Source organism: Larus michahellis, chromosome 1 (genome assembly GCF_964199755.1).
Source record: "Larus michahellis chromosome 1, bLarMic1.1, whole genome shotgun sequence".
NCBI classification, from domain to species: Eukaryota; Metazoa; Chordata; class Aves; order Charadriiformes; family Laridae; genus Larus; species Larus michahellis.
The window spans coordinates 188130488-188151991 of NC_133896.1; the positions used below are offsets into that span (position 1 = coordinate 188130488).

The 21504-nt window shown below is 40.9% G+C and overlaps 1 protein-coding gene across 3 annotated transcripts in view; it reads right to left on the bottom strand.

The window, feature by feature from the left end:
* Positions 1 to 21504, bottom strand: part of ELF1 (E74 like ETS transcription factor 1) — a 94053-nt gene that overhangs the window by 15395 nt on the left and 57154 nt on the right. For all 3 annotated transcript variants that reach the window (XM_074564617.1, XM_074564628.1, XM_074564638.1), the window contains exons 3-6: positions 16215 to 16389; positions 8294 to 8401; positions 7511 to 7675; positions 2627 to 2710 (exon numbers count right to left, since the gene is read on the bottom strand). In XM_074564617.1, the coding sequence (XP_074420718.1) occupies positions 2627 to 2710; positions 7511 to 7675; positions 8294 to 8401; positions 16215 to 16389 (532 nt within the window). The remainder of the gene's footprint in view (positions 1 to 2626; positions 2711 to 7510; positions 7676 to 8293; positions 8402 to 16214; positions 16390 to 21504) is intronic.

Below are 21504 nucleotides of genomic sequence, written 5' to 3' on the forward strand. Positions count from 1 at the left end.
TCCTAAAAGGCTAAACAAAATCCTTTTAACAATTAGATTTATATGGGGCAATCAGTGGCATATGCTGAGGTAGGCAAACCTTCAAGAGTAAAATTCAGAAAAAGATATTTTTTTTTAAATCCAGTGAGCGCTTGCACTTGCTGGTAAACAACATTCAAATTTAATTTTACAAACAAAAAACTTACATACAAGCAATTTACAAACACTTGTATATGGAAATCCATCACACCTGCTTGGTGTTTACCACATATAAAGAAACAGTACTAAAATCATAGATTGTGAATACTTATAACTGCTCCAAAATTTGCATATTCTTTTTTCGAAAAGCACTAATTAAACCCTTTTTCCTGCTTTTTATAAGGTTTTTTTTGGTGCCTGATGTTCTTTTGGACACTTGAAGCTGCACATAAGCTTCTTAGTGATACGTTGTTAGTCTGAGAAAGGAAGAAAAAACTTTTTGTACGAAAGTATCACCTCCCACAAACAGCCCTGCAAAAACACAGCAAGGACAGCGTGTGCAGATTTCTTAAGTTTCACAAAAAATGATGCCCAGTGCATCAGAAGGCAACAGGATCTCTTTTGTTAGTTTCAGTTTAACCCGGCGTTTTTTTCAACTTTAATAACCACCAGTCTGAACTTTTTTCGACAAGAGGAGGTGACTTACAAACTAAAACTCCCGTACAACTGCATTACAATCTACATTCTGCAAATATTCAGCAAAGTCACTAGCTCTGGCAGTACAAAACGTTAGCAGTTCCTTCAGCAGGTGGAAACTTGAAAAGGGAGCATCCCTAGAGAAAAAACACTGCCTTTGCAACACGTCTCCCAACTTATATAAAAACGGCCAGCCTGTTCACCTTCAGATACCCCGAAGGCAAAGGTTAAGACTGCTTAGGCAAGACACCATGTCAGCCAGGAGTAAGAGCATTCCCAGCCACTTAACATCTAATCCCGGGTGCTTTTGTCGTAGTCTAGACTAAAAATGTTCAGCTGCATCCAGGCAGTCTGAAAATTTGTCACTGCTTAGCTACTGAAAATCACTGTGAAGAGGACTGTCTGCAAAAACCATGTCTGCTTTACTCACAGGCAGAATTTTTAACCTCCTCCGAGTCACAGCATAAGAAGAAATATGTAGAAAACTGAGTTTTCTCCATGCATCACATCAAATAATTATATGGAGGGCTTGCTATTTTAGCATACATGTTCCCCTTAGGGGAACACTGTGGATACTGAGAGACAGGCAACTCTCATGATTTTCTAGCTGCTTCCCTGACATGGCCAGTTATATTAATATCCCTTTTACTTCAATTCTATGTTCCTCAAAATGCAAAACATGTGCTTCTGTTGTAGCTTTTTTCATAACAGGCAGCGGCTTCGGGCAACAAGTTCCTTTTTAATTCCTTCTGAATTAGCAATTTTGTAACAATGGACAAATGTGAAACACAGCGTATCCTTGCTATCAGAAGGAAACTCTTCCACCCTTCAATTCTGTGGCTAGCTGCTTTAGTATTTTTTGTTATTTCCTTTGAGCACTACCTGTAGGTTCCTCTAATACTTTTCTTTAATTTTTACTTAAAAATCATGTTTTAATTTTTAAAAAAGAGGCAACAACGCATACTCAAAATTGCTGGTATTAACCTGTTAAATATTTATTGTTTGCCAACAGTTTGGTTTTTTTTCTCTGTTATTGCAGAAAATCCCTCTTCAGAAGAAAAAAAAACAAAACATAACATCCTCATTTGTCAGTGTAGTGATTTTTCTGATTTCAAGAAAGCCTGACATTCTTATGCCACCACCTTCCAGGTTTGTCTGGACTTCTGTTGTGGCAAGGACTCCACGCAGGCAAGCACATTAGTCCCTAGGCATGTGTGCAGGCGCTCGTGATGACACCGGGGGGGCTCATTTCCAGCTCCCACCCAGCCCAGCAGAACCCAGTGAGGGCTGGGGCATCAGGCTGCCATCCAAACACCAGCCCGAGCACTGGTGTGGGCACCGGACCCAACAGCAAAGCAACCCAGTTGTTGACAAAACCGACAAGCACTACTAAACAGTTCAGTCTGGAGGAAATGATTTATTGTATCAGTTATGTGGTATTTATTTTCTTTCTTCCTTTTCATCACAGGAGGAATGAAAGAAGTATCGAAAATGCAAGTTTTCTGCCCAAGTCTTCAAGCTGTGTTATAACTTTCCTCAAAATTCACGGCTTGGTACTTCCTGCTGCCAACTGGCAGCCTTGATTAGCCCCTCATGCAGAATTAGACACACACAGATGGAAAAAGTTTTCAAAGATCATCTGTCAAAATAACCACAGCCCAAGAAACACTAATACAATGCAAAGCACTCCCCAAGACTTCACTCAAAACGCAGCAGCTTCTGCAGGGGGTTGAAAAGTTTCCAAGAACCCTTGCAACTAAAGTGAAAAATACGTTATTCTCCCTAGGAACCGGGTATTTCACCAAGAAATCTCATGCGCTATTTTTTTCCTTGCCTTAAGATGAGATGTTAACCACCCCTGAGCAATAAGACCTAGTTTTACATCGCATGAGAACCAGTGAAGCTTTTCTTTTTACAGGTCACTCAGAAACAACGTCCTTTTAAAAATTTTAGTGACAACTCTTTGACTTACCCTTTCCATCTTTGTTTTTCTTTTTCACAGATATGTTTGGAGTTGTAGTAGGGGACTCAGGACGAGATGGTTTCGGCTTCTTCCCTGAAATAAACCACCAGTAAGTCAACTGCAGCTTAAAAAAAAAGGAAATAAAAAAGAGCAAAGACCTAAAAAGGGAAGAGATTTGTTTCCCAATTCAGAGAGGATTCAATTTCTGCTAAGTTAGGAGATCAGTTCTATGCTGAACTTTTTCAATTTCTACAGCAGGATTAGACCCCCCATGCTCTTAGTGTACTTCCAGTAAGGATTATGCTCACTTTTCTGAAGTCCATGTACCTTGGAAATTTCTATGTCTTTTTAGGTACTCTCAAGAGCACTTAAAACATACGAGATGAGAAGAATAAGCTATTAACTGTGGGCACGAGTTTAAACAGGAAAAGCCAGACAAAATACAGAGCACTATCTTGTTCACTCACCACCAAAATGGAATTTGGGGATAAAACAATATTGTCCGCTTGTTTAATAGACTGGAAGTCTTCACTGACAGCAGCAAACTACACTGCCATGTGAAGAAAACATTTTTCAATCCTACTGTCTTCTACACCTTTCTCAACAGTGGCTACAGGTAAAGGAGAGTCACTTGTTTGTTTGTTAAGACCAGCAGAACCAGTAATGGGCTCCGAAAAACCACCAGTTTTCAGTCATAAGCATGGTGGCTCTATCTGGTGAGGAAGACTGAAAGGAAGAAGTTAGTTACAACCGATGACAAGAATGAAGAGCATTCATTTGAAAATGTTGAGAAATCAACTACCTAAACATAAGCGGAGTAAAAAATATAAGTTGTGCTAAAGTATTTTTCAACATAAAACCTTGAAACTATTCCGTTACTAGTTCTCATTCCCTGCAATAGCAGCTTTTACAGGTAATGTAATTAATCAGAAACCTTCAGAACTTAAACATTTCTCTTACCAGGTTTTGCAGTGACCCCTTAGTACATTGGCAATACCTAAATTATTCACATACTGCCTTTGCTCTTTTGTGAGGCAGAATAGACCACGCAGACACAGGACTCAGAGAAACATATTTCTAGTCCAAGTAGCATATTGTCATAATTAAAGATCTAAAGAAAAATATTTTTCTTTTTCTCTATTTATTGCATTTCCAAAGAGTTTATGTCCTAAGGAGGCAAGACCAATAGACCTGTGAAATCCCATACACTATGATGTTCCACTTTTGGTTTTGTTTTTAGGGGTTGTTTTAGAAAGGAAATGTCTCTGCTGCAGAGTAAAAGTGAGGGTTTTTTCACTAGCTCTGAAAAAAAATGCTCTGTGCCAGCCAGCGCTGTCTGCTTTATTCTAGACTTCCAGGTATCTATAAAGAAGTCATAAGAAACACTGGCTTGAGCACTCACCTTTTGATATGAGCAGTCTTGCTAAGCCCACCTTTGGACCTTTTTCTTTCTCTTTCTTTTTTTGTCAGGGCTTGGGGGAGGAGGGATAGCTAGTTGAGAGAGCTACAGTGAGGAAACTCTAGTAATTTTCTTGCTTCCATTCAGACAGGATTCATGACTGAGGATGGGACACAAAGTTCAGCCATCGTCTTGGCCAGTAACGTCTTCCTTGATTTGAAAGAAGATGGGAGGGAGGAAATCCTACAATATTGTCTTTTTCATGTATCATCATACAAAAAGATAAAGAACTACTGGAGTATATTTTTAGCAGCTTTGTTCCACTCACCATTATTGGTTGCAGAAATGTCTGTTTTCCCTAAAATGTCTCAATGAAGTCAGTCATAGGTGAGTTTCTACTGCACAAGTCATCCCTCAGGGTAACTTTGATAAGTGCTTTGCTCCCCTTAGAGTTTTGCCATGGCAAGACTCTGTTGGGTGCTCACCCCCTCTTGTAGAAACGTGAATGTATACCAATAAGGAGCAGGGAGTGTTATTTTGATGTCATTAATTACCTTGTGTCCAAATGAGATCAAGTCTTAAAATAAAGTGAAGTGGATAAGGGTTCAAGTAGGTCATGACTGAACTTCTGCTGGTCAACTTCAAGAAATGTGAGTACCAATCACATATAATTTGTGCACTTCTGAGTAGGGATAGCCTAGACTACTAAATATGAATACTACTGCTACAGCAACTCGAGGCTCTCTTACTTTATCCTAGACTACTTCAGGACATCCTATTCGAACAAGTCTCTACCTGAAATCCGTCCAAAATTAGAAATCAGTGAAGAATGTGAAACTCATTTACGGAAAGGTATTGATGTTACTGCTCTATATCTGCGCTAGAGATACTTAAGATGATGGTTTCAGACTACACTGTGAGCTATAATCTCCAGGCGCTCACTGATACCATCAAAAGCACAGTTATCAGAGACACACAAGATACGTTTCCTTTGTTTAAAAGAAGGTATTTTCTGAAAGCACATTAAGCATTAGCACGCTTCCTCCTTTGGTTCAATAGAGCATGAATTTGTTACCTTTCAGAGTGCACCACTAAACTCCTTTTTAGGAGAGAATTTTACAAAGAGGAAGGATGAAGTATGTGCCAGAGCTAGGCCTTATGTGGGGCTATCATAATTTTGTATAGCTAACCAAATTTATAATTGGTATTTCCACTTTCCTATTTCCATGGTGGCAAAAACACTTAAGGTTAGAAATTCATGCTACAAATTAACGTGATATTTAGACAGTGAGATGCTCATCCTGATTAAAAAATTTATACCACACCAGAAAGAGTTCAATACATTTTCTTGCACTGTTTTCAGTAGTTTTTATTTAAAATAATGTGTGTATAACTTATGTGACCACCTACTGCCACACACCTCCCATAGCAAAAACAGGGCTGAAGGTATTAGCATAGGAAATTTCCAAGTTTCTTTCTCTGACATCCCTTTGTTTTTCCTGTCTTTCTGATCTGTAGTTTGGCAGCTCAGTGCTCAGACATTCATAAGTACAAACATCATGCTGAACATAGGTTTGGAGTTGAGCAGATGGGTGGATGCAGCTCTCCTGCTGCAGCAATAAGGCCCACAAGGAAAGGAAGTGAAATCACTCCATCACTTCTGGAGAACATTTTCTTGGAGGAGCTCTACATGGCAGTGCCATTCTGGCTCAGTTAGCTGCCAAAGCTCTGCACAATGCAACCCTGTAAGTGTAGCTGATGGGTTATATATGCTAGAAGCCTACAAAATCGTAAGTGGTATGGATAGGGCAAAATGGTCCTTTGCTGTGCCATAAAACTGACCAAAGGAAGGGAAACAGATTGCACTTAAAAAAAAAAAAAAACAACAAAAAAAAACAAACCCAAAAGAACCCCACCCACACACTGCACATCATCCTAAAGTGCACTACAAATTAATAACATTTTGCAGCAACTGTTGTACACCAATGCCTTGCAAATCCCTGGAGATTTTGAAGTAACACTTCAACAGCACTCAGACCATACCATCTACCTCATGAAGTCTCAACTTCATTGAAAATGAGTAGTTAATGAAACACTAAGCTGATGCATCTTTTCTCGTATTTTTTCTATCTGATGTAACTGTCAAAAACAAGCACACGCATTTGCTGTGAAACAACTGGTTTTCTAACCTACGTCTAGGGAGGAGGAAGGAGTGGGAGTAAGCAGAAACACAACACTGAAGAGGGTATGAAAGCATCAAGCCAAAGAGGTTAAATGTCTGCCAGACAGCGGCTCCTTGTTTTGACCCAGATAGCAGCCAACATTAAAAAGAAGAAGAAAAGAAAAGAACAAAACCAAAAAAACAGTTTAAAATCCTCTTACGGTTGGTTATCTTACAGTAGTGCACATCGCACGGTAGTTTCCCCAGCAGCACTCTCGGGGCAGCTGCTGGTAAAGCTCTCCTCCACAGCGGTTTCAGTTCAGCTTTCTTAGGGGAATCGGAGACTTCCTGACCCACACCCGTCCCTACCAGACCTTGTGACACACACGGGGCTCAGGAGGCTTCCCCAAGACCTCCACAGGCTGACACGCTCTGACAGATAACAAGTCCCAACATTTGGAAGCAGCAGCAAAAGTAGCAGTAAAAATGCACTCTCTCATTCAGCAGGAGCATGGCAGGGTAGCAGGAGACCTGTTCTGCAAGGCTTCTATTTCACAGGGGAACCTGTCAAAGTCATAGTGCTCTGACTCAGCCCTATGATTAGTTCCAGAAATACGGCGCTCTCAGTTTATTTTTCTTTTCTTTTCTTTTTTTTTTTTTTTTTAAATTTGTTGCAATGGCACCTTACATCTGCCTGCACTGCATGACTCCCTTCCACTGTAGACATCAGCTTCAGGACCTCTGGTAGGGTCCACGCTGAAGCAGCGTGAGAAAACAGGAGCAGAAAGTCTGGCTAACACCACCTCATTACTCTTTGGCGCAGCACCGACTCCAACGGAACATTCCTCGGTGAACACTGTGTAAGTGTTAGCTACTGAAAATGGGACTTACACTTATGATAGCATACAGGTACTTAAAAAAGTAAAATTAAACCATTTATATTTAAGAAAAGCTAAAAACCCTCCTGATTCTCATCCCATACTCTGAACAGATCAAGTATCTTTAGTCGAAGCTAAGTAAGAGCCAATTAAAGTGCTTCAGGATTCACAGTAACAAAAGCTCTATAACTTGTATAACTTTACCTAGGAACAAGCAGAGATTCGTGTTTCCTTTGGGATAAGCCATCATTGCTACCTCTTCAACATCATTAGTATCTGAGCACCAGTGTGTGTGCTCATTACCCAGTAAGAAAACGCTTTCTCTGCATTTCTAGCTGAGCCCACTCAGTTGTTTTGATCTGACACCCAGAATGGTTCCAGACACCCACAGGGGAGGTGAGCACCCCACCCACTGCTCTCCTACTGCACGCCACTGATCTCCAGTAGCATCTTACCTTTTTTCTTCTTTGGCTGTTCAAATTCAGGAGTCTCTGGTGATTCAGCGTAAGGGTCTGGGGCTTGGTGAACTTCCACCACCTCAGGGATCCCATCAAGGGTGACGGACACATGTGTAATAGGAGGCACCATATCATCCTCTTCACTTGCACCAAACATAGTTGCTTATGGGAAAGAGACGATAGTAATATTTTCACACAGCCACAAGGACTTCTAAAAGGCTATTTATTTTTTTACAGCAAAAATTTAAACATAGAATAAAATAAAACTATGCCACTCAAGACCTTCATGGGAGAGAAGACTAGTTCATAATGGAATACACGTGCTGATAAGATTTTACACAAGCAGAAGCACTATTAAAATAGAACAATTTAATGATATAACCCACTCCCCCAAAAAGCATGATTATTTGGTGATCACACATTTTTATTGATGTTTAAGGCAATCTGCAGATATAAGTGTATATTCTTTTATCGTGGTAACATAAACAGACTAATCCTCTATCAGACAAACAAACCACTGCAATATAAACCACCCGACTTCACTCACACCATCCCTCTGTAACTTCTGATTCCTTCCTTACCTGTTCAACTCTGGCATAGCAATGAAATCCTTCACTGCATGCAACATGGCACTTCTGATACCCAAACTATGTATGTAAAGGCTACCTGGAAGCAAAATAATCTTACCAATTCCATGCAACCATGCTGTACTGAATCCCTCCTTCTTTCACAAATAAACAAGGCAAATACAGATTGGATTTGCTTTCACAAAAAACTTACTTATTCTTTTTTCATCCAACATAGGACCAGGGGAGTCCATATTGAGAAGTGCTTCAGCAGCCTCGATTGTTTCCATTGTTTCATCCCCATTATGACAAGATGCTTCGACTAAAAGCAAGAGAGTAAAATTAATTCTTAACAAGCTACAAACTAGACTTAAAACTTGACATGATATTTATTCCTATTTCATTTGCAGAAAAAAATTAAGTGGTAAACACGGTCTTCCACTAGATCATTAGTAACAGGTTAGCTGGGGGGAAAATGCACAGTGCAATCATTTCATTTATTTATTGTATGTACTAAAAGTCCCACAAAAACAACACAAACCCTGTATTTCTCCCTCATTGTTCTAACTCCTCTCTTTGCTGATCAAGCATATGCAGCAAAACACAACACCCATGAACTCTAAGAAATATCACTATCTTCTGATGGTGTTCCAAAGGAGTGGATTCTGTAATTAAGAGATGCTCACCAAAAATATCCTGTCATTTAGCCTGGACGACAGACAAGAAAATATCCCTCAACTTCCATTAGAGAGCATGTGATCTGAACCCTAAACCATTCAAATCCATGGGGATTACAGGTAGGGCTAACAGTGCAGGCTGCAGGAACACATTGGAAAGCAAATGTCAAACACGAAAAAGCAATGCAGAGGGCTGGTAAACTTTTAAAAAAGTTTTGACTACTAGACAATATGTCATCAATCTCAGGAGGGTGGTGATCAGACAAATCCAAAGTTCTTGAGCATTAATTTATAATTAAGGTCATCTGAGGCTATAAAACAAAAAAATCTAGTAAAATATCATTTTGCAAAATAACAGCTGTCCAAGAAGATAATACTGGTTTGACTGGAGGAGTACCTTACCAGAGGATTTTTTTCAATATAATTGTAGCATGACAAATAAGTTAGATATTAGTTCCAGTACCTGGTACCGTAAACCTTTAGAACTGTTTAACACATTATTTTAGAAATTACTCTTTGTTGTATGGAAATGCTCGGGCCAGGCTTCCTTATCCTTCGACACAAATTTGAAACTCTGTTGGGGAATTCACTTGCATCTATCAAAGCAGTCCAAAGGGCTGCATTAGTATTCCCCTCCCTAGGATACCGATGAACCTCAGTTACTTTCTCAGTCCGGTAATGAGTCAGCTTCTCGCCCTCTCTCCCTGTTCAGCTTTGAGGAATTTTGGGTGGGGCAGTCACATACACACACACACAAAAAGGAGACAGACTGACGGACAGAGCAGGCACAAATGCACCATAAAACACAATGCAATGACCTTGGAACATTTCTTCTTCGCGTAAAAGCAAGAGGTTTATGCCAGAATTTCTATACTTTAAAAAATAATAAAAAAAAAATCACTATAACAACAAAGCACCCAGCTCACTAGCACTAAACAATCCCACAATTAAAAAAACAACCAACCAACCAAAAAAAAACCAGTTTCACCCTAAATATTTAAAGCTTCAGTAATCGTATCATTAGGAGAGGGCAAAGATGAATGGAGATGTTCACGCATCAGCCTTACCTCCTTCACCCAGCTGTGATTTACAGGCAGCACACCGTGTTTGCTCAGGAGCAAAACACACCGTGTTTTGCTCAGTTCTCTCGTGAGCTCAGGAGAAGCCTCCTTACCTTCTGGATTTTTTTCTTGACCTTAGTCCTACCATGCCCCAAGAGTCAGAGGCTTAGGCTAAGACAAAGTAGATGAGCATTGGATACCCCCGACCTGTACAGCCACTCACCCTGTTGTCTACAGGACCCCCTTCACCCTGCATCTTACGCAGACATTCAGGCCGTTAAGGATCCTCACCTTCTGGCTGATATCTCCCAACAGGATTAAGAAATGAGAAACACAAAGTTTGGGAGGATAGCATGAAAAAAAAGGGGAGGTAGTGAGTATGGACCAAGGTCCTGGCTTGGGAAGCCATAAAGTGAGTCAGGGCAGCAAACCGCTGACACTTCTGTCATGCAGCTTGCAGGCTCAGGAGCTCAGCCACAGAATATCTCAACGCCCAGAGCCGAACAGCATCCCCAGGGAATGCCTGGCCAGCTGAGGAGAAGACAGAACCAAGCGTAGCCCATGAGTCTGCAGGCACGCTCACACTCGGCCTGGCAGTGCTGATCTGATCGCTTCTGGTTCTAAGTTTTAACTGGATGGGAACTTCCCATACCATCTACCAGCATAACAACGACCACAGTAAGGATGTCACCCTAAATAGAGGCACACAGCACTGCCAAAGCAGCTGCCATCACTTCTGACATTGTCTGAATGGATGGGAAGGTAACCCTCCACGATCCAGCTCAGCCGAAGCCATTGAGCGGGGCTGGTTTATGCTGCAGCAGTACCCCCTGGTTCTCAGTGCTACGGGCGGGGAGGAGGAAGCAGCCGTTGTTTGCTCTTTTGTCAGCGAGAGCTGTACAAAGAGCAAACCCTCCCGCTTGCTTCAGGAGCTGAGGTGACAGAGCAGGGTCTGCGAATTCTTCACTCTGAATAATGGCAAGCGAGGCAGAGGTTGCCAGCTTTACAATGCTGTTACACTGTGTGGCTAAAAATCGACCATCCATATCCAAGACTAATAAAAGGAACCTATAATAGTCATATAAATAATGTAAACATAGAAATTAATACAATCTGATGATCACAAAAAACCATAAAGAGTGCCAGCTATCTGTCTATCCACAAACACACAATGGCAAAAATATTTTTTAACCACATTAATGCCCTTGCTAACACCCTTCAAGCCTCTTCTTAGATGATGACTTCACAAGGTGGTTTGAGCCAAATTGATATTTCCCTGTTGCTGAATAAACAAGGGCCATGGTTCTTCCTCCCATCTCTGCCCCTGGTTCATGATCCAAATTCCTGTGACTTAACACAAGCCAGGCTTCGCGCTTTTTTGATCATGCAGCGAGACAGTTTCGTTTTATAAAATGGCTCAAAATGAGTTTTTTGGGTTTTGCTGGGTCAGCAAGTTGAATTACAAAAACTCAAGAGCTAACACAACCAAGATGTGGGGTACTGTACAGAGGAGATGGAGAACCACGTCTCTGTCCCACTAGCAGCAAGATGCTAATATGCATCACTGAACTTGAGACAGCGCTTGGAGACAACCAACTCAACTACCAAAGACAAGTCGGTGTCTGTTATTTTAGTTCTGATGTTGCAGAGAGCTATTCCAATCACTAACAGTTATGATACATTCACAAATTTAAGAAGAACTGGGATGAAATACTTTATTTGTTACACTTTGGCAAAGCCAGAGCTGAAAGAATGGGGGGGGGGGGGGGGGGAAGTAATTTCTGAGAAGCACCAGATTTGAAATGTTATCTTAAATAGTTAGAAATGTTAAAAAAAGAGAGGAAAAAAAGCAGGGGGGGGGGAGGAAAAGGAGGGAAGGAAAAAAGGGAAAAGGAAAAAAGAGGGGAGAAGAAAAAGGAAAAAAAGGTAGGGAGAAAAAAGAAAAAAGGGGGAGGAGGGGAGAGAAAAATAGAAGGGGGGGAAGGGAAAACCACACCCAAAAGTAACTTCATTTTTTTCCCAGGGTACTCTACAAGTTCTTGTTTATCTGAGCAAGCCACAAATGTAAGCCTCTCTATCTGCACGCCAATTACAGCCTAGTTACTGCGAATCCAAGTTCGCTATGAATCAGCACTTCCCGTTTACGCAAGGCTTGCCCAAACACACCTTTCTGCTCTTCTCACCTGGTGGAGAAAGAAACCGTGCCTCATGCTGGAAGCTCCCCACCTCAGTCCAAAGTCCTGCTTTCCCTACTCCTGCCTAGAGTTTTTTGAAAGCTTTATACCGCTTTTGGAGGTCCCGTCCTGTTCCCGTTGCTCCCTCGGTGGCTGGCAGCTACAGAGAGTGGACAATGCGAGTCCTTGTCCAGGCCACGACAAAGAGCTGTGCAAGTCACAGCTGGGTTTAAATTCACTGCTGGTTTTACTATAGACAAAAAAGAGGGACCACAGAGCCTCAAAATAACGTCGGAAGAAATCTAAAGTTGCTAGAAGCAGAAAGAGATCCATTAAACATGGACAGAGCCCCCTTTTGCAGACTAGCTAAACGTAAGTGAAGAGTTAAATGTAAGCGATTGCTTTTTAGTACCAGCTCTGAGCTGATTGTTAACTGACATTGGAAAACCAAGTTTAAGAACAGAGGTATTTCAGGAGACCTACACATCACCCTTCATTTTCTCTTTTAAATAAGGCTTTACAATTTGTAAAGAAAATTATCTCATTGGAGAGCCATACCAAAAAACCTCTCACTAGTTTTAACCAGATGGTATGTGCAGCAGTGAATAATTTCTTTGCAAAGTAACTGAAACCGTATACATTTTTTTTTTTTTTTTTTTTTTTTTTTTTTTTTTTACACAATTGGCATCTTATCAACTCAAAATCCTCACGGATTAACACTATGAAGTTCAGTTTCCACCTAACTACTCCTTTGGATTTCTCTGAAGCATCATAAATGGTCACCGATAATGATGGGTTTCTGCAGGACTCAGTACCCAACATCTTTTTGCCTTCGTTCTCCTACCTGACCAGCTTGGCTTGTGCCACGAAAGCTAGAGCTTCACCAAACGGACAAGCCAAATGTTAGCCAACCTTGAAGTGCTTTAAAATAACTTGTGAACTGGTTATTAAGTACCACTATCAATCTATGAAAATGCACACTTCCATGCTCCCTATTCAGACCAGGGCACAGGGCATCTAAGCTCCATTTTTCTGTCCCTCCTCACTTATCCCCCAAAACTGTCTCAAGTGCAGATGCTTCCCTGATCCCATGAAGACAACTCCAGAAGAGGTGAACCACAAAATGGCAGAGTTTGACTTATTGTTATTTTTCTAAAGTAAACTGTCCAGAAACAGCAAAGTTAAAAAAAAAAATAAATTACTAACTAATTAAAAAAAAGTTTTCAGGAAGTTACATAATCCAATTAGTTCCTCCTTCCTATGCACCTTATAACCATAGTCAGTCACATTAAAAAGGTACATAAAGTGTAGCAAATTGTACCAAATTGTACCACCTGACAAGTTGGCCTAGAATTTATTCTGCACAAAACATTACACCCTGTATTTTTCAGAGAACAAACCCGCCACAATTCAATATTCCCTTTAGAGATAAAGCTTAATTCAAGGCCAAATGCTCCAATTTATTTTGTTAATCACCCTTTACTACATGATGGTTAATCATTTAAAATCCTATAACATTGGCAACAAACTGACCATATAAATTGCCACTGCAGCTTTACCAGGGAAAAGTGCTTTTAAAGAGGAAGGTGATAAGGCAGGTCTGCCTATTCATTATAAAAAAAATTGCTGCGTGAGCATTCACATAACTAAAAAGCTGGTTTTTAGCCATCTTTCAGCAGGGTTTCATGTGAAACAGATGCTGTTCTCAGTTTTCTGCATGGTACAACTTCTATTTCAGGTAAGTAATCACCAGCGTGGGATAGCTGTGGTTTTGAAGGGCTGAAGCTACATCCTATAGATGGAGAAACCTACCAGCATCTGTCGTTCTGCAGATAGATCCCTAAAAACTAATTGCTTCAGTTTCAGGAGAGCTACTGCTAATTTCTGTTAGCTTAGGAGAAAAGACAAGCTTAACGTATGACAGAGTCATTGAAGAGTACTGAAAAACTGGTAACTTAAAAAAAAACATATCATGCATGTTAAGCAGCCATTTCTCAGTAACGTTTTGCACAAATGATGGCGGTTTCAGTTTCATTTTGCAGTGAACTTCAGTCTTACGAATATTTTAATGTGGAATTAGTATAGTCTTTATTATAAAGTCTGATCCTCTCTCAAAGGCATGACATGGAAGTGATTGAAAAGACTGGTACAAACTTCAAAGAGCAAAACAACCCATTTCGCTGTTAAGACCAAACACGCCCCATGAAAAAAAAAAAAAAAAATCAAGAAGGGAACTTCAAAGAAGGGAAGGGGGAGAAAAAAAAAAGCAGCTGAATAAATAGAGCAGGTGGGAAATTTCAGTTATGATCAGCCCCATTTCAGAGGCAGCCTACAGGCGAGCCGTGCTTGAACCAGGTCTCTTCCACAGCAGCCTTGCAGTTAAGCGAGCAGGGAGGCGATGGGGTGGGGGGGTACTCCTTCCCCAGTGTCCTCTCCTCACCTCCTGTGGGGTGCCTTTGCACCCCTAGGCGCCCGAATTCTGCTCCACCTGAGTCAGGCTGCCAGAAACTAGAGGCTGAGCTGCCACCACTGCCCGCCTTGCATCCTGAGCAGGAGCTTTCGGCAGTGGTGCTGGTCCCTGCCCGGCCTGGGCTCATCAACTTTCCTTTCCAAGGAAACCCACAGCATGCACAGTAGCTAGCGGGATGGAGAGTGTGAAACAGATAACTAGTTAACACCTCCTTCACAACAATAATCTCTGCAAAGTGGCGGCTCTGGTTTTCTAAGGACTTTGCCTTTACAGAAAACCAGACTGCTTGAACTACAATGGATGATGGGAACAATACCCGTACTTGTCTGCCTCCAAAGTATCCCAGAAACCCTTGGACACCATCGGTTACAAGGATTACATATTTTCAGTCTCTGGCAGCAATTTGCAAACCCTTCTCATGTGACCAGCAACAACAACAACAAAAAAATGTTAATAAGAGCATTCACAAGAGTGGAGTTTCACCATTAGTCATATGCAAGTAAAAATTCACACACAATATATTACAGTGAATATGGATTCATAAAAACGATCTGCTATGAAAAATTTGCACAGCCGCATTAAGCAGTGCTTAAGTAACACGCGGAGGAAATGCCAGTTGCAGTGTGAATAATTAATATGAATAGCAAGTGAATAGTTGGCAAGGGGTCTCAACTTGAAATAATGTTTAAGTATGAAAAACCTTCTTGAATAATCAGCTAACTTATTTGTACGGTCACAGTCTGTTCACAGATAATTCACTACTGAAAAAAAAGCCATTTTTATAATAAACCATTATAAAATGGTTTATTATAAAATAATATAAAAGATAAAGAATAGATAAAAAAGATCTTATAAAAGATAAAACCATTTACTGAGAACAGCTCACATCAATTCACTCTGTGAACTGTTCCTCATGTTAAGTTTTGTTGAGTTTTTGGTTTGCTTTTGGTGGTAAACGATTGTATCAGAGTACGCCTTTGGAAATAACGTCAAAAGCATGACTGAAACCAGTACGCTGTCTCCAGCCCTGGACACAGTCCAGGTGTGGAGCCTAATGGCTGAAAAAAGATGCAGAAACAGATCCTCTCTATGTGAGGTATCTACTCCACCTTTCAGACTTGTTCTGCACAAATGTTTCATTTGCATTCATTCAGTGAGGGGTTATTTTTTAAAAAACTGTGACATATCTTTGAGCTTTCCTCTTGAGAACTGTTTTCTCTTTGGGGCTCCCTTTTCTAACAGAACTTACACAGAACATCTGAATTTTAGGTGTTAATTATTATTAGCAATCCAAAATGAATACTATGCTGAGTATACTTACACCAGTACGTCATGCTAACATGCATATTTTATGGCTAATTGTATATCCTTGGGAAGCTAAAAGCAGTACATCTACACAAGCTGCATATTCCTGCTTTTTGGCATGTATGCTTACTTAGGTATGTACCAACCATTAAATAAGAGCAAACAAATCTTATGAAGAGCAAAGAAAGATCTTGTTAGTACTCTGAGCAGGACTCTGTCTTAATCTCTGTTGATGGATGAAACTCTTCAGCATTATCAGCTGCGCAGCTGGGACTGCAAACCACCAGCTAACAGTACTAATGCAATTTTCTCCATCTTGTACAGAATTAACAGTATTCAATACTACTACGATTTTGTTTCCTGTTTTTTGTCATTAAGCTTTTTTTCCACCATTAGCCACAGCCACCTTGGTGCAAAAGCATGTCACAGAAATGTTTTTATTGCCAACCTGTGAGGGTGATATCATCATCTTCTATGATTTGCTCTTCTGCGACGTCCAGAGAGCTCTCAGTGATCATGTCACTAGGTTCATCCACGCAGGTTAAGCCAGAGTAGTTATGCAGGAGGTCTGCGCTAGGAACATGTTCCACGATGACAGCAGGGAAAATAGACGGATCACCAAGCTGGGGGGTGGGGGGGTAGAAAAAAGAAAATTAAAATAACAGTAGTTAGTCTACAGCGAATCTAACCCTTTACTTCAACGGACCTATACTACATCACTTGAATATTAGACAGTCAGAAGGGAGTACCAAAGAACGAGATGATTTTTAACACATAAAACCAAAGTAGCAGCAGTGTCCCACTGAGTATCACTGTAGTATCTAATATATTGACTTTACTCCAGTAGGTAATACCAAACTCCCACAACGCTATTTTGCGGCATAAAAGCTGACAATACAGAGAAGTGGCACAGCAGAGTGAATGCTAAACTTTGCTGGCAATAGTACTGGGCAAGCAACTTGTTGCAAGCACCTTAACCATTCGCTCTTCCCATCAAGCTGGGGGTGGAGGAGTCCTGTGGCTGTCAGGATGGGACAAAGCTCTCCCAGGCACCAGGTTTCCCCATGAGACACTAGTTGAAGATCACTATTTTAGGGGACGCTTGCTACAGGAGCAAGGGGTGTAACAGAGAGTGCTTGATACACGTGTTGTATTACTTTCCCTCTCTAATTCTTATGGCTTTAGTCACTTGGCGTTACTTCCCCCCCCGCTTTCTTCCTTAGCCTGCTTTCAGACATCGTCTTTCTGTCTCGATAGCTATTTTGCATCAGATACAGAAGAGGCAGCTGGGAAAACAGAAATCAAGCTGACCAGTCATAATAATAAGATGCACATTCTCTGAAAAAGCAACCATTCAACAGAAAGAGATTTTCAGAAAATACCATTTACTACAGATACAGTATTTTCCAAAGCGAGTCTTTTAAAATGTCATTTGCGGGAAGAAAGCCATAGCTGATGATAGCAGAGCAGGCTCAAAGAAAGCCCAGTGTAATTCTAAGGCTCTTTCACAATACAAATAAACAACATTCTGAATGCAGAAAGCTTAAAAACAAGAAAACAAACCAAAAAATTGCTAAGGCATGTTTTTGAGAAAACCAGCATATGTACATTTGGTCTCACCCTCCAGAGAAGAGTGCAGACATGCACAGATCAAGCAGGTTTTTTATTTTAACCACACAAGAAAAAAACCAACCCAGTCATACAATTATGAACGTACTTAGGGATTGCTTATGTCTCAATATCTCACCACCATGCACACCGCCACCAACGGAAAATGGTATCAGAGCTACTGGCTCAACACATAGACAACAGCTATGGGAGTAAGCCTCTCCTAGGGAAGAGTCAGTCGCTTCAGGACTGAAAGAAAGTGCAATTAGAAGTTTTAAAAAGCAGTAATTACCACTTTAAATTGCTCTGTGTTTTGTAAAACATGTCTCAGCAGCAACTGTGGTAAAGAGCAATCAGGAAAAAAGGGGAGAATCAAGAAACAAAATTAGGATTTCTATGAGCTTCTATCATGGACAGTCTGCTAAACAATAAACCTCAACAAAACTAAAAACAACAAACCTCCTACCTACTCTACCAAACATAAGCTTCCAAATAGAATAACACGGCTGGAGATCAATAAAAAATAACAAAGGGCAGACCAGTTAATGCCCCCTTGTGCATCCACGTTGCCAGATGATGGGCGTATATCCAGTCAAGCCATGGGACAGCTTCTACCCCACACCTTTGCGGCCACCTCTATCCAAGGTTGCATCTTGCTGGAGCTGAGAAACCAGGAATCAATGGTGGCCAAGAGGCCCTCTCTTCTCCTCAGAAAGAACCGTGTTCACATTACGCATCCTGTTTGTTTACTGACCCCAACATCCCTGATCCCATTTGCTTCCAGGCAAGAATAAAAAAATAGATTTGATTAAATAAAAGCCACATCAATAACAAAAGGTAAGGACTGTAAAGAGAGAAGAAAAATAAAATACTGTATGCATTAAAAAAAGGTTTTGTTTTCAACAATATATTCCATAAACTAGAAGGAAGATGGCCCATTACAGACTCATTACTGAGATACAACTCATGCTGTAAAAATAGTTTAAATACCTCAATTTCAGTAATACGCCACAGTCTATAACTTTTGGGATATAAGTTACATATTTTGTGCACCCATATATGTAACAACATTTAAAAAACAATTAAAAAAGGATGACATACAACACTCCACTCAGGCTCCTGTCACCTGCAAGCAAGAAGAGTACATACTTTGCAAGTACCTGTTCAGTATTCTACTGAGCAGGTAAAAACTATGGATTCTGGGTATGGAAGATGCAAGTAAGAAGACTTCAGTCCTCTCATCCTTAGTTCATAGACACTAAGGGTGAAGTTCATCTCATCAAACTTCAGACAGCTGTGGTGCAGGCACTCGGACTTGAGCTGGGAACCTCAGGTTTCCTTGAGAGCCAACGGAGACAAATAGGTATTTCCAGGGCACAATTTCCCTGACCAGTTTCAGGCTCCTGTGCTACGATAGGATGAACCATGCCCTAAAAATGCCTATTCCTCTCCGTTGACTATAAAAGGGAGGAGGCGTTGGGGTGTCTATTTCTAATGTAGGTGTCCATCTCCTACATGCTCATCAGCAAATGGCCAGCTGCCTCCCCACAGTGTCTTCGAAGTGAGGTGCTCCTTCCTCCCTGCTTCTGCCGTGGCACCAGCTCGATAGCTGCAGCATCTTCAGCAACATATGGAGTTGCCTGTGCCTCACCTTAGCTCCTTCTGGATTAAAAAAAATAAATTACTCTGGCTCAGCACCGTCCTTCTCTAATGACTGACACTCATGTCACTGACTTGGCCTCCAAGAGGCAAAACCAACTCCAGTGCTGCTGTTATTCTTCAGTGGGGACAAGTCATAAAAAACCGTTTCAGAATAATAAATGACACACAGATAAAACCAACCGCTTGTCACACGTTTTTCAGCTCAGTTTCTCAAAGCCCTGTTTATATTACACCCTACTTGTCACTCTGCTCGGAAACCTAATTACAAAAGCCTGATCATCCACATGTTACTGAAACACGCTTCACCGCTGACTGAAATGTTTCCCGTGGTACTGAGTATTGCTGCTGCCACCCATTTCAGCAGCAGTTGGCTTGATCCGTATGACCAGATGTGACCTGCTCTGCAAGGTTAAACTGTATTTTGACCATGTCTAGAAACAACCATCATACACATACTCCAACACGGTCCCTTTGTCTGTCTACAGGCAGAGAAACCCCCACGGCAGGGGTGTACCTGGTCACTTGAACTCAGCGCCAGACCATCCGAGGAGCTTCCAAAATACAAGAGATGACCAGAAAAGCACTCACTCATGGTAAGACACTTTCAGTGTGGTTCTCTTTAAATTAATAACAGTTTTGAGCTGGGAGAATCAGAATAAATATCACTCCTTGCGGTCTTTCATTTTAAAAAGATTTTTACACCTGCTTCCAACATGTATCTTATGGAGGTACAAAGTATGGATTTTCTTTCCTGCCACACTTGTGAAAAGGAAAGGCCGGAACAAATACATGATATGCTTTCAGAAAGAAAAGCAGTCATGTAACTGCAAACAAATCTGATTTGAAACACATTTTTGCAGAAACCGTCACCACGTTTTTGCAATTGGTTATGATTTCCTTAACAAGCATTTTATTCAGTTTTAAAAGCTACTACTAATCTACGCTGATGTTTATATGACCGTTGAGAGGTAAAATCCTCTCTCAGTGCTTCTGTAAGTCCTTGATTTCATTGAAAGCACCTGGATCCCAGTCGAGAGCCAAGCTAAAACTTCCTGTAGCTCTGTTGTTGCAAGACACAGAAATAACTTTGTCCACATTTAGAACTGCAGAATAGCCCAGGTTTACCACAGCTCCCTTTGATGATAGTGTGTAATCAGAATTACACACAGGGAAAAAAACATTAAATACAGGAATTGAAGGTAGTGATTCAATTAAGACAAATGAAATTACTTATCTAATAGCAAGATCACAAAATAATTTATTTCTAACGCAAAGGTGGTTCTGCACACACTAACGAAAAGTGCAAAGTATCCCAAAATTTAAAAAACAGTCCCAAATTAAAGTGTCAGCAATGATTTTCAAGAAATCAATACATAAAACCATAGAAAAACAATTTGTGCATTTTTTCTTTTGCCTACTTCTGCTGCTTCATCTTTCTTATGCAAAATACAGTTAAAATATGACATGCTAGCAGTACCAAAGCTTTGGCTTGTCTTCAATGCATCTCCCACATCTGCTGGACACATAAAGGAGTTGAGCTACTGCTGAAACCTTCCCGAGTCTTAGACACCAAATTCCTCACTGTAGTTTATCTACAAACCAGTCCTGTAGACTGACCTTTAACAATTTGGAGGAGTGCAAAGCTTCAGACAGATGCTGAAGTCCATGGAAGCTCCCATGAGCAGGTCCCTGAAAGCACTGGTCATGCCCCATGACCCCCTGAAAACTGAACCCTGTTCTCCTGCGGGGGCCAAAGGCAGCGATCTTCCTTCCTGCTCTCAAATTCTTCTTGAGTGTTTGACATAATGACAAGGTGTTTCTTTTTTTTCCTTTGAGAGTTTTCTCATCAGCTGTCACCAACCGACAGAAGATCAAAACACCACCCTGGTTGTGGAAATGGAAAGTAAGGAAGGGGATTTCTTCTGCTTTGGAGGCATTGGCTTCTCATACTACAAGTCCTCTAAGGAAGAAAACTTGTCCTTGGAATAGGTGACTAACTTCTAACTGGTGTGGAACCGATTTTGTGCGAGTGATGGGTGGGAAGAAAGGCACGCAATACACAGGAGCAGGGAAAAGCTACACAGAAAAAAAAAAAAAGAGAAAGAAACCTCAGTGAAAAAAAACGGCCTTTTAACAGAGCAACAGAATTCAGACTTGCGATACACTTGACCATTTATTTTTTTAAAATAAAACTAAATGAAACTAGGCAAAGTGACCTTGGTGAGTAGAAAATAGGCTTTAGTTTTATCTTGCTGAAGTTCCTGTGCCAACAGCAGAGGCAGCCTCTTGACTTTAAAGGCATTCCCATGGCCAGCATCTGAGAAATTACTAAGTTTCACGGAGGGATGCTGGAAGCAGATAAATGCCACTTGCTTTCCTGAAGAGATAACCTCATTATGGATCTCACAATCATTTCCTGAAAGTCTTCATGAAACTGCAAGTGGATAAGGGGGGGACTTTCAGCAGGA